Source organism: Peromyscus leucopus, chromosome 1 (genome assembly GCF_004664715.2).
Source record: "Peromyscus leucopus breed LL Stock chromosome 1, UCI_PerLeu_2.1, whole genome shotgun sequence".
NCBI lineage: Eukaryota > Metazoa > Chordata > Mammalia > Rodentia > Cricetidae > Peromyscus > Peromyscus leucopus.
The window spans coordinates 163,792,323-163,804,496 of record NC_051063.1 but is presented as its reverse complement, the minus strand read 5'-3'; the positions used below and the strand labels follow the sequence as shown (position 1 = coordinate 163,804,496).

The following is a 12,174-nucleotide window of genomic DNA, read 5'->3' as shown; positions in this document are numbered from 1 at the left end:
GATCCCCTGGAACTGGAGTTACAGATGGTTGTGAGCTGCCATGTGGGTGCTGGGGACTGAATCCAAGTCCTCTGGAAGAGTAGCCAATGCTCTTAACTGCTGAGCCATCTCTCCAGCCCCCCACCCCCACCCTTTTTTTTTTTTTTAGAGAATTCTCACTATGTAGCCTAGGCTTACCTTGAACTTTCATCTATCCCCTTGCCTCAGCTGTTCAAGTACTCTTTGCTACCCCACCTCAAGTCCTGAGATTCATCATGCCTGAAAATGTTATGTATGTATGTATGTATGTATGTATGTATGTATGTATGTATTCATTCATTCATTCATTCATTTATTTATTTATTTATTTATTTATTTATTTATTTATTTGTGTGTGTGTCGACGGACGCTTGGGGGAGCTGTACCGCGGCAGGGTGAGACCCAGAGGGACCGGGGCTGGGGGACGGAGGTGGCCTGAGACACTGGCCCTGGAGCGGAGACCCCGCGACCTCGATGACCCTGGTACATGCTCACTGGTGCACCTGTAGTGGTCTGAGGATAAGTTACAGGAGTTGAGGCAGACTCAGGTCCTTAGGCATAGCACAAAGCCCCTTATCAATGGATCCATCTCACCCTTCCAGGCTCTGTTGGCTTTAAGGCAGGTCTGCAGCTCAGACTGTCTTGGAACTCGGAAGGTCACTATGTAACCCATGCTCACCGTGAATTCCTGAATCTCCTGCCTCCACCCCCTAAGCGCCAAGGGTTACAGGAGGCTGACACCACTCAGTGAATACCTTGTGCTGCAGCAAGTGACACATAAATGAATGGATAGATGAGTGAATGAATGAGTGAGGTAAACTAAATGGTAGCTCAAGGGTGAGGCCCAGCTCGGAGACGGAGCACTTGATTAACTTTCCTGATGTCCCAGGGTCTGTCTACCTCTGATCAGCTTCTAAGAATCAAAAAAAGAAAAGAAAAAGAGTTGGGTGTGGCGGCTTAGGTCTGGAATCGAAGCACTTAGGAGGCAGAGGCAGGAGGTTTAGGAGTTCAAGGCCAGACGTGGCTAATTGAGACTCTGTCTTAAAACTTGGGCTCTCATAAAGAGAAGCTGCAGGGGAACCCTTACGACGAAGCCCGGGCGCCCCTGTAGCACCCCTCGCTGCCGCCAGAGGGCGCACAGGGCCGACCCCAGAGCGTGTCCCGGGACCCCGCCCCGCGATGTGCACCCCGAGCGCTCTGAACTGAGTGTCCCGCCCCCCCCGCCCCCCCCCCCCGGCCCCATCTGCATCCCGCAGGACCCTGGCTTGAAGCCTGCACATTAGCCTGCTCGCCTCTGCAGGAAGGGAAACTGAGGCCCGGCGGCCGGAGCGGGGCGGGTCCCAGAGCGCGAGCCCCCGCCCCCGGCGGCCCCGCCCCGGCCCGTAAGAGCCCCGAGCGCGAGGCAGCACTCTTGCGGGGACGGCGGGCGGCGGCGCGATGGCAGCGCAGCGGCTGGGCAAGCGCGTGCTGAGCAAGCTTCAGTCCCCGTCGCGGGCCCGCGGCCCGGGGGGCAGCCCCGGGGGGCTGCAGAAGCGGCACGCGCGAGTCACCGTCAAGTACGACCGGCGGGAGCTGCAGCGGCGGCTGGACGTGGAGAAGTGGATCGACGGACGCTTGGAGGAGCTGTACCGCGGCAGGGTGAGACCCAGAGGGGCCGGGGCTGGGGGACGGAGGTGGCCTGAGACACTGGCCCTCGAGCGGAGACCCCGCAACCTCGATGACCCTGGTACATGCTCACTGGTGCACCGGCAGCGACCTTAGCTAGGAGGACACATGCCCTGAGGTCTCTGTGCTAGGGGCATCCAGCCTGTGGACACACAGAGACATGCACCCAGGTCCCCCAGACGTGTGTGCGTGCAAACACCGGGGAAAATCCAGGGGTGATCCTATAGGGAAGATGAGAAAGAATTGGGGTGCCAGAGCCAACATATTGAGAGAGCGGATAGGGAGAGGGGATGTCCTTAAGCCAAACATAGACATGGGTGAGAAGGCAGATAGGACAGCAGAGACTCTCGGCGGAGGAAGCAACAGTATGCACAGATGACGGAAGCCACAGCCACTCGGAGGGAGGCACAGTACTAGGAGGGAGCCACACACAAACTTCAGGGACAGCGTGGCCTGACCTGGACACAGTAACACGCACACAACACGGTCACCCGCAACGCAGAGAGGAGAGTTACAGCTGTACAGAGCTCCTGGGACACCGAGCGATCAGGTTACCTTGGACCATACATTATCTGCTGTCAACAACAACAAGCCTACAAACCCCAGGACAGATGTCACAGCCCTGTAGGCACACACATCTGTGGAAATTATAGTTACAACCGGAGCTGCTAATGGTGCCTCAGGAATCAAGACCTTTAGGAACCACGCTGGGCATGGCGGCGAAGGCCTGTGATCTCAGCACTTGGGAGGTGAAGAATTAGGAGTTCAAGGCCAACCCTGGATAAGGAGAGACCCTGTCCAAAAAATTCAAAACAAGCCTGGCATGGTGGTGCACACCTTTTTAGACGAAGAAGTAGGTGGATCTTTGTGAGTTCTAGGCCAGCCTTAGGCTACATAATGAGTTCCAGGCCAGTAAAGATACCAAGACCCTGACTTTAAAAAAAAAAAAAAAAAACAATAAATAAATAGATAAAGATGGTCCCTACGGCTAACCATGTCCAAGCTGAGACAGCCACACCTGAGCAGCAGCCACACTAGATACACTCTCTCAGGTCACCTTCATGAGGCCCATAGACACTCAAGGTCTCCTCCCCCACACAGGACGGCACCTTCGCTCTCCAGCTGGGCAGCGGGACTAGAGGCCCAGGGATCCGGCCCAGGACAGCTGGGTCTTGTCCCCATCATCACCAGATACCTTGTGTACCACAGTGCCATGAACTCTAGCCTTCCCTCGGAGACCGTTTTCGTCCCCAGCCCACCATACGGAGCCTAGGTGGTCACTTCGCTGACCCAGCAGCCTGCAGTGTGGCCCGGGGAGGCCTGGCTGGCCCCAAGCCCAGAGGCCCTTCTGGTCCCCAGGGGAAGGGGCCCGCCCCAGCAGGCTCCCCTCCCCCACACTCATTGCTAAGTAAGACTTTCCCTTGAAAGGGCAGAAGCCAACCCGAATCCCAGAATCTGACATTCCAAGACTCGACCGGGCCTGCTTTGCCGACCGAGTAGGAACCGCAGCCAAGGCGAGAGCCCCGTGCCAGTCCCAAGGCCCCCGGTGCCGAGCCAAGGGTTCAGGCATCGGGCTGGTACCGGGGCCCTTCCACCCATCTGTCACCCCGCCCCACCCCCCACCCCCCAGATGTCCGCCTCAGTGGTGCCGTCCCTGCCTGCCACACTACTGCTGCGGGCCCAGCCAGCTGGGCCTGGGGGTGATGGAGAGCCTCCAGAGCCCCGGACAGAAGGCTGCGGGGGGGGGGGGGGACGGGGACGACAGGGGGAGCATGGGCTCTGACCAGCCCCTTCTCCCCGGCCTTAGGAGTCGGACATGCCCGATGAGGTCAACATTGATGAGCTGTTGGAACTGGATAGTGAAGACGAGAGAAGCCGGAAAATCCAGGTAGGTGGGGAGAAAGGAGAAAGCCTCCCCCCGCCCCCGCCCCCGCCCCAGCCCAACATTGTGCAGGGCCCTAAACAGAACAGCCCAAGTTGACATGTTTATTAAATACTTCTATGCCAGACATTAAATCCTCTGCAAAACACTATAAACTAGACACATTTACCACCGTAAGGAAAATGAGGCCCAGAGAGGTTGGATCATTTGCTCAGGGTCACACAGCTCGTCTTGGCTAGAGCTAGGAGCCAAACCCAGACTGCCCAGCTGCCATGTCCTTCCCCTCTGACCTCTCAGCGGAGGATTGGCTTTCTGGCCTTCTGATGTGGTGTTTCAGCCCCGCCTCTGTCCCGGGTCTGTGCTCGGGTTTGCAGCCACATGGGCAGTTTTGACAGTCTTTTGTCTTGCTCCCTTGCGGAAGGGGAGGGCCTCTCAGGGAATAGGTGTCAGTCACTTACTGCTTTTGCTTTTTTTTTTTTTTGTCGTCCCCCCCCCCCTCCCAGGGACTCTTGGAGTCCTGCACGAACCCCACGGAGGTGAGTCTCTGCCCTTACGGGATTGGTCCCCTTACCTTTAGGGGGGAGGTGGAGGCAGGCCTAGGGAACTCCAGGGAGCCCCATCTCTGTCCTGTTCTTTGTCACCGTCGTCTCCTCCCACCTCCCATCTGCCACCCGCTCCACGGCAGCTGCCTCAGAGCCCCTCCCCCAAGCGGCTCCTGTTTCTGCCCATATGGTGCCTGCCCTGTCTGGTTGTCCTGGCTGACTGGGGGGCTCACCCTCTTCCCATCTCTGTCTCCTGGGACTGTCTCCACTGTCCTGGGGCTCCCTGTCTACCTCTCGGGGGCCTCCCACCCTGCAGGTTCTGGAGCTGGGCCATACAACCCTCCCACTTCCTTCCCTGCTTAAAAAGGGAAAATATTCATGGTTCTCCCCTCTGCCCTCAGCTGCCTGAGGGACAAACGTCACTGCCTGTCAGTCTGCCTGGAGCTGGCTCAGACCTGGTCTCTGGGGACTGTTTCTTAGCATGAGAAACATCTTCTGTCTGAGCCTGTGTCTGTCTCTAATTCTCTCAGGTCCGAGTCTTAGGTGATCTCTCCATCTCTCTCTGTTCTCATTTCGTTTTATGTGTATATGTGTTTTGCCTTCATGTATGTCCATATTCCACCACATGCATGTCTGGTGCCCATGGAGACCAGAAGAGGGTGTTGGATCCCCTGGAGCTGAGTTACAGACAGTTGTGAGCTGCTATGTGGGTGCTGGGAACTGAACTAGGATCCTCTGGAAGAGCAACAAGTGCTTTTAACCACTGAGCCCTCTTTCCATGGGGTCTCAGCATGTAAACTCACAGCAGCTCTCCTGCCTCAGATGCCATTACTGGCCCAGGCAGTAATTGCAGCTGCCCTGCGATCTCTCTGTTTGCCCCCCCCCCCCTTCATCTCCCTCTCCTCCCTGCTTGGCTCCCGCTCCTTGAATAAGCTGTGCCTGAAGAGGTGCTGGCATGGGGTGGGAGGCCTGTCTCCCGCTCTGTTCTCAGAACCCCACTCTGTCCTCAGGACTTCGTCCAGGAGCTGCTGGCCAAGCTTCGGGGCCTACACAAGCAGCCGGGCTTCCCACAGTCCAGTTGCTCAGATGACCCCAGCCTGAGCCCCCGCCAGGACCGGGCCCACACCGCCCCACCCTGACCGCTGCCCACCTCTGTATTCCAGCCCCAGCGCCCAGATTGTTTCTAAGTTGTATTTAACGGTTCTGTTAACTGCCTCCGGTGTCTGGCTTCCCCTCTCTCTGCTGCTGGTCTTCTGCAGCCCCTGCCCTTGGTCCCCAAGTCACAGCTGGCCCTGACAGATGGAGAAGCGTTCCTCCTGGCCTCAGAGCCTGAGAACATACCCTGCTGACCCCGAGGCGTCCCGGAGACTCACATCCTGTTCCCACCTCCCCCCAGATGGAAGCAGTCCCAGCTCCTATGGGGAACGCCGGGCCAGATTCCTGGGCCATAGGAGATGTGGAGATGCTGACGGCCCCCGTGACCCCCATCATCTCCCCAAAGGGCATCACACAGTGATGAGACCATTAGTCCACTCCATGGAGAATGTGCTTGGTGTGGTTGTTGGAGTTGAAGCCACAGACCAGCAGTAAATGACATTAAAGTGGGAGAGAAGAACCTGAGTGGCCAGAGAGGGAGAGAGTAAGATATGCAGGACGGTACTGTGGGTGGGAGGGGCCACTGGCCCTTGGGTGGGAGAAGCAGAACAGTAGGACAATGGAGGGCTTGCCTAGAATCCCCCAGTGAGGGGCTGGGATGTGGCTGAGTGGTGGAGCCCCTGCCTAGAATCCCCCAGTGAGGGGCTGGGGTGTGGCTCAGTGGTAGAGCCCCTGCCTAGAATCCCCCAGTGAGGGGCTGGGATGTGACTGAGTGGTGGAGCCCCTGCCTAGAATCCCCCAGTGAGGGGCTGGGGTGTGGCTCAGTGGTAGAGACCCTGCCTAGAATCCCCCAGTGAGGGGCTGGGGTGTGGCTCAGTGGTAGAGCCCCTGCCCAGAATCCCCCAGTGAGGGGCTGGGTGTATGGCTCAGTGGTAGAGCCCCTGCCTAGAATCCCCCAGTGAGGACCTGGGGGTGTGGCTCAGTGGTAGAGACCCTGCCTAGAATCCCCCAGTGAGGGGCTGGGGTGTGGCTCAGTGGTAGAGCCCCTGCCTAGAATCCCCCAGTGAGGGGCTGGGGTGTGGCTCAGTGGTAGAGCCCCTGCCTAGAATCCCCCAGTGAGGGGCTGGGGTGTGACTCGGTGGTAGAGCCCCTGCCTAGAATCCCCAGTGAGGACCTGGGGGTGTGGCTCGGTGGTAGAGCCCCTACTTAGCACAAACAAGTTTCCAGTTTCATTCTCAGCTATGGCAAAAGAAAGAAAAGAATCTTTGAGGGCTTCCTGGAGGAAGCAGCATCAAGGCAACAACTTCCACAGGCTGTCTCAACCATAGCTGCAGACTGAACTTGGAAGCAGAGTGGTTCCTGTCGGGGTAACGCCAATACTGATCAGGATGACAGTGTCACTGGAGCTAGGCAGGGAAGTCTACGCTCAGGGATTATGGATGCCTTCCCCCTGAGTTAGAGGGTGTCCTGGAGGGTCTGGGAAGTGCCTAATGAGATGGAGTGGCTGCCACTGCTGAGGTCCTGGTCTCAAAGTTGGGATGTCTAGGAAAACGTCTCCCCCATCTCGCTAGTGAGATTGCCCACCCCACATGCTACCCAGCTGCCTCTCCAGGATCAGGGCTCCACCCCAGGGATCTGAGCCATGGACCAGCAAGCAAAGATTGGTTAACATCTGGGACATCCTGGCTGTCCGGCCCTGCTGCTGGCCTAGCCGTCCTCAATGCGAAGGATCGAGTGGGGGTGGGGGCCTCGTGTGGCTCCCACCACCTGGACTGCTGTCCCCGAGCACTGCGTGAGCTGCGGCGCCCTCAACTTCCCTTTCACAGAACCTGCTTTTGGTTCCTCATGGTTGTGGAGGTGACAAGCCCCAGGGTCAGGCCCTGGGTGTCCTCAGCTCCTATAGAAAACAAGAACCTCACAGAGAAGGCCCGGGTCACCAGCAGTGTGTGCTAAAGGTCACACGGCCGGGCGGCGGTGGCACTGGGCTTGGATCCCAGCCCTCGGGAGGCAGAGGCAGGCGGATCTCTGTGAGTTCAAGGCCAGCCTGGTCTGCAGAGCCAGATCCAGGACAGCCAGGGCTACACAGAGAAACCCCGTCTCAAAAACAAAATAAGAGCTTAAGCAGATGATAGTGCCCTGCTGTCCTAGTACTGGGACAGAGGTAGGACTGAGTCACAGACTGGGTTCTGTAGCCCGGCCCTTCGTCAAATAAGTAAAGTCAAAAGGACGGCCAAGATGGCTCAGCGGGTAAAGGCCCTTTCGCTGCTCGGCCTAAGGACTCGAATTCAGTCCCTGGGCCCCACGTGATGGGAGAAAAGAACCAATACCACAGGCTGTCCCTCTGTGCTCCTCTATGTTCACAGCATGCAGGAATTTGAGGCCATCCTGGTCTACATAGGGAGTTCCAGGCTAGCTATGCCTACACAGGGAGACTTTGTCTCAAAGAAGCGGGGGTGGGGGGGGAGGGGGAGATGGAGAGATGGCTCAGCAGCTAAGTGACCGGCTGCTCTTCCAGAGGACCCGGGTTCAATCCCAGCACCCACAGGCAGCTCATAACCAGCAACAGATCCAGAGGATGCAATGCTATTTTCTGGCCTCTGTGAGCACCAGGTACCACACATCCAGGCAAACCACATACAGTGGGTAAAGTCTTTAAAAGGAGGTGTAGATCGAGGATGCTCTGGGAGATGGCCGCTTGTCAGCCACACGTCGGGTGTTGGATTCTAACTTCAGCACTATAACAAACCAAAAACTTATGCCCGAGTTCAGATGCCATCCATACTATGTCTTGGCTGTGTGGTCCTAAGTCCCGTGACATCACAGAGTCTCCACGCCTGCATCTGTAATAAAGACGATTAAAACGGTACCAATTCCCAAGGGCTGGGAAGTTGTCGGAAGGGATAAGATGTGTGAATGTGAATCCTGTCATGGTGGGAAGGGGCCAATCCCCCCAACCAGGAAGGTGCTCCCTGTGGTGTGATGCCCCTGAGGTTGACCAGTTGACCTAGTTCACCATCCTCTCACTGTGGCACAAGCCTGCCGTGAACCCCCCCCCCCACACACACACGGTTTGCCTGCTTCTCAGGGTAGAAGAAGGTGCTTTTTCTCACCGTCTCCACCCACCGGGTTCTCTCTTCCTCTTTCCTCCAAACTTGTCTCACCTCAGCTTTGGTCCAAATCCACTTCTGCAGCTGGGGAGTCGGCTTCACGGACGCTTGCCAATGAGTCTGACAACCCGAGTCCCATCCTCGGACCCACATGTCTGTAGGGTGTCCTCTGACCTCCACATTCACCCTCTCCCAAATAAGTATTTTTCAGAAAGCCAATTTTTGGCAGTTTCCCCGGGAATCAGTCTTTCTTTCTTTGCCTTGTCCCCAATCTTGTGATCTGCCTTTGAAAACATTTTTATTTAGATGCATGACTGGTTTGTCTGCATGTACGTCTGTGCACCACGTGTGTGCCTGGTGCCCAAGGACCTCAGGAGAGGGGGTCAGAGCCCCTGGACCTGGAGTTGCAGATGGTTGTGAGCTCCACTGTGGGTGCTGGAAATGGAACCTGGGTCCTCTTAATGTCTGAACCAGCTTCCCAGCCCTCAAATAAATATTTAAAAAATACTTTTAAAGTCCCCCCCCCCCGCCAGGCTGTGGTGGCACACCCCTTTAATTCCAGCACTCAGGAGGCAGAGACAGACGGATTTCTGTGAGTTCGAGGCCAGCATGGTCTACAGAGAGAGATCCAGGACAGCCAGGGCTACACAGAGAAACCCTGCTAGGAAAAAAAAGTCTTTTTTTTTTTTGCCCCCTACTCCGCTCTGGTCTCTTGGCCCTTTACTGACGTCATCCACACACCATGGCTTCTTGCTCCATAGGACCTGCCACCATGCTTGCTGGAATCCCAGATCCTCCTGTCACTACTGTGTGGAATATCTGTTGTTAGAATTAACCTGATTACTTTCTTCCACAAGTTTAGTGTGCCACCAAACTACCCATGAGTTAATTGTCTGGAGAGTCATTGCGGTCCCGTCTCCCACAGCGCCAGTTAGAAGTTGCTTGCTACCAGTGCCCCCTAGTGGCCATACTTTCCTAACTGCAGCCTGTGCAGACGTGAAATCTCCTGGCTGTCTGGGCCCTCCCTCCTCTTTCCACCCACCCGCCTATCGTTCTTTCTTGTCTGGGTCCCATGTTGCCCAGGCTGCCCTCAGACTTCCTATTTAGCAGAGGACGACTCTGAACTCCCAATTCTCCTGTATCCACCCCATGAGTGCAGAAATTACTGACATGCAGCCGCTTGCCTGGTTGTGGGAGCTAGTTTTAAAACTATATATATTCCAAAGCTAGGTGTGGGTCAACCCTGGAACTCTGGAGGCTGGGACAAGAAATCAAATTTAAGTCCAGATTGAGGTATGGCCAGAGTCTGACAAACCAAGTCCTTTGTCACCCCAAAGACGTGTTGCTTTATTGCCCCCACCCCCACACAAACCCTGTCCATTCTGCAGAGCGGGAAGTGTAACAGCCCAGCAGCCACGGCCTGGCAGGGACTCGACCTGACAGGCAGTGAGGGGATGAAGAAAGGGCAGACACATGGACACGGGCAGGAAAGCTGGGGCCAGGCAGGCCGTGCGAAGCTTCACGGAGGGTCACGACTCAACAACTTGGAACTTCAGCACTTTCTGGTGTGATAACATGGGTTAGCCGGAGTCAGTGGGAGGTCTCTGTGGGCAGGTGGTCTCAGGCTGCACTTGCGAGTTTTACATACACTCAACCCTGGCACTTGGAGCAAAGGAAGGTTTTGCCATCACTCAGAGCCTCAGCCTTGGGCAAAAGACTTGGCCACTCCCACGGGTCGATGTGGTTGTGTCTATGTCCAACAACACACACTCAGGACTTTGCACACTCACTCAAGTGTCTTCCTGTAGCACGCCACCATATCATCAGGACGATCTTGAACTCCTGCTCCGAATCTCCACCTCCCAAGCACTGGGGTTTATAGGTGCAAGACGACCTCTGCTCATCACCTAGCTCACAGCAGCCGATGATGCCGGGGTGGGGAGCAGACTTGGTACTCAGGTCCAGGGTAGGGCTGGAGGTTCAGAACTTCATCTGTGTCTCCCTGGCTGGCCCAAAGATTTGGGATGTGTCTTCTCCATGCCAGGATACAAGAACACTCTGCCGGACAAAGGCTGAGCCACAGTGCCCTCTGGTGGCCAGTCCTTTCTATTCCTGATTGAATAAGGGTTTAGAACACCTTTACGCCTAGCACTCAAAGGATGAGGAGCAGAGGCAGGCAGATCCCTGAGTTTGAGGCCAACCGATCTACAGAGTGAGTTCCAGGACAGCCAGGGCTACACAGAGAAACCATGTCTCAAAAAACATAAATAGTGATAATAATAACATAGACAATAACACAGCATTGATCCCCCCAGCACTTGAGTGACAGAATGATCGGGCATCAAGGATGAAAGAGACCAGAGCACAGGGACCTTGCCCAGGGATCAGGATCAGGGGGACAGGCCTCAAAAGTGTCCACACACAGGTCATCCAGAAACACAGAAGCACTTTCAGGCAGCTGGGTCAGGAGCTCCTTAGGGTATCGCATCATCCTCTGGGGGTAAGTAAATATGCCTGCTCATATTCTGTTCCCCACAAGGGGTCAGGAGCTCCTTAGGGCTATCGCATCATCCTCTGGGGGTAAGTAAATATGCCTGCTCATATTCTGTTCCCCACAAGGGGTCCGTTCCACCTGCTATGTAGCCAAAGCAGGCCCTGAATTCCGCTGCTCCTGCCTCAGCATCCTGAGAGCTGCCTATTAACCTTCCCTTTTCTCTGCCCAGGACTGTCCACTGGATGACATCCCTAACAGAGCAGCCCCCAACCTGGCCAACTCAGGCTGCTCCGGGGCTGTGGCAGAGCACAGCTGGCCACCTTACTTCTGCCCACCGGGTGCCGGGTTTGGTGTGCCTCAGGGAGGCACAGGGGAGGGGCAGTGGAGCAGGGGACTAACTGGGAATCGTATTCATTCATTCAGTGAGGACACAGCTATGAATGGGATAACAGACCCTTAGGAGAACCAGTGGTTTTTTGTTTGTTTGTTTTTTGTTTGTTTGTTTTAGTTTTTTGATTCAAGGCTTCTCTGTGTAGCCCTGGCTGGCCTTAAACTCAGAGATCTACTTACCTTTGCTTTCTGAGTGCTGGGATTAAAGGTATGAGCTACCTGAAAACCAGCATTCTAATGAGTGGAGGCAGAGAGCGAACTAAAAGATTTTATGTGTGTGTGTGTGTGTGTGTGTGTGTGTGTGTAATATAACAGGTATGATAAACATTCAGAAGAAAAGGTATTAGCTGGGCTGGGTAGCACAGACCTGTAATTGTAGCAGGCACAAGAATAATGAACTCAAAGCCTGCTTAGGCTACAGCGTGAGTTCAAGACCAGCCTGGTCAACTTAGTAAGACCTATATCAAATAAAAAGTAAAAAGTAGGGCCAGTGAGATGACTCGGTGAGCAAAAGCCTTTGCCACCAAGCCTGGTGACCTGAGTTCTGTCTCTGGGGCTTGAATGGCAGGAGAGAACTTCCTCCAGTAAGTTGTCCTGTGACCCCCACACGAGCACCATGAACTGGGGCAGGGTGCTCAGTGGGCACTCACACATGCACACAACATTGATTAAATATGTATTTTTTTTTTTTTTAAAAAAGTAAGACTGGCAAGATGGCAAGCCAATCCTGAAGCCCCGACTTCTGTTCCCAGAACCCACACGATGGATGGAGACCCTTGTTAACTGTTGTCTGAGTTTAGGATGAGGGGATTTGCTGACGAGTGTAGTGTGCTCTAAGAGCTGGGAGGATAACTCTGGCTTGGAACACAATCTGCTGTCTTTTCTTTTCTTTTCTTTCTTTCTTTCTTTTTGTTTTGTTTTGTTTTCTGAGACAGGGTTTCTCTGTAGCTTTGGAGCCTGTCCTGGACTAGCTTTGTAGAC

At 55.2% G+C, this 12,174-nt stretch overlaps 1 protein-coding gene across 1 annotated transcript; it reads left to right on the top strand.

Annotated features, from left to right (window-relative positions):
- Nucleotides 1-1,410: 1,410 nt before the first annotated feature.
- On the top strand, nucleotides 1,411-5,322 carry Ppp1r14a (protein phosphatase 1 regulatory inhibitor subunit 14A). Its single transcript, XM_028859541.2, has 4 exons — nucleotides 1,411-1,656; nucleotides 3,491-3,571; nucleotides 4,069-4,101; nucleotides 5,118-5,322. The coding sequence occupies exons 1-4, from the start codon at nucleotides 1,456-1,458 to the stop codon at nucleotides 5,244-5,246; spliced, it is 444 nt and encodes a 147-aa protein (XP_028715374.1). The 5' UTR covers nucleotides 1,411-1,455; the 3' UTR covers nucleotides 5,247-5,322.
- Nucleotides 5,323-12,174: the final 6,852 nt, after the last annotated feature.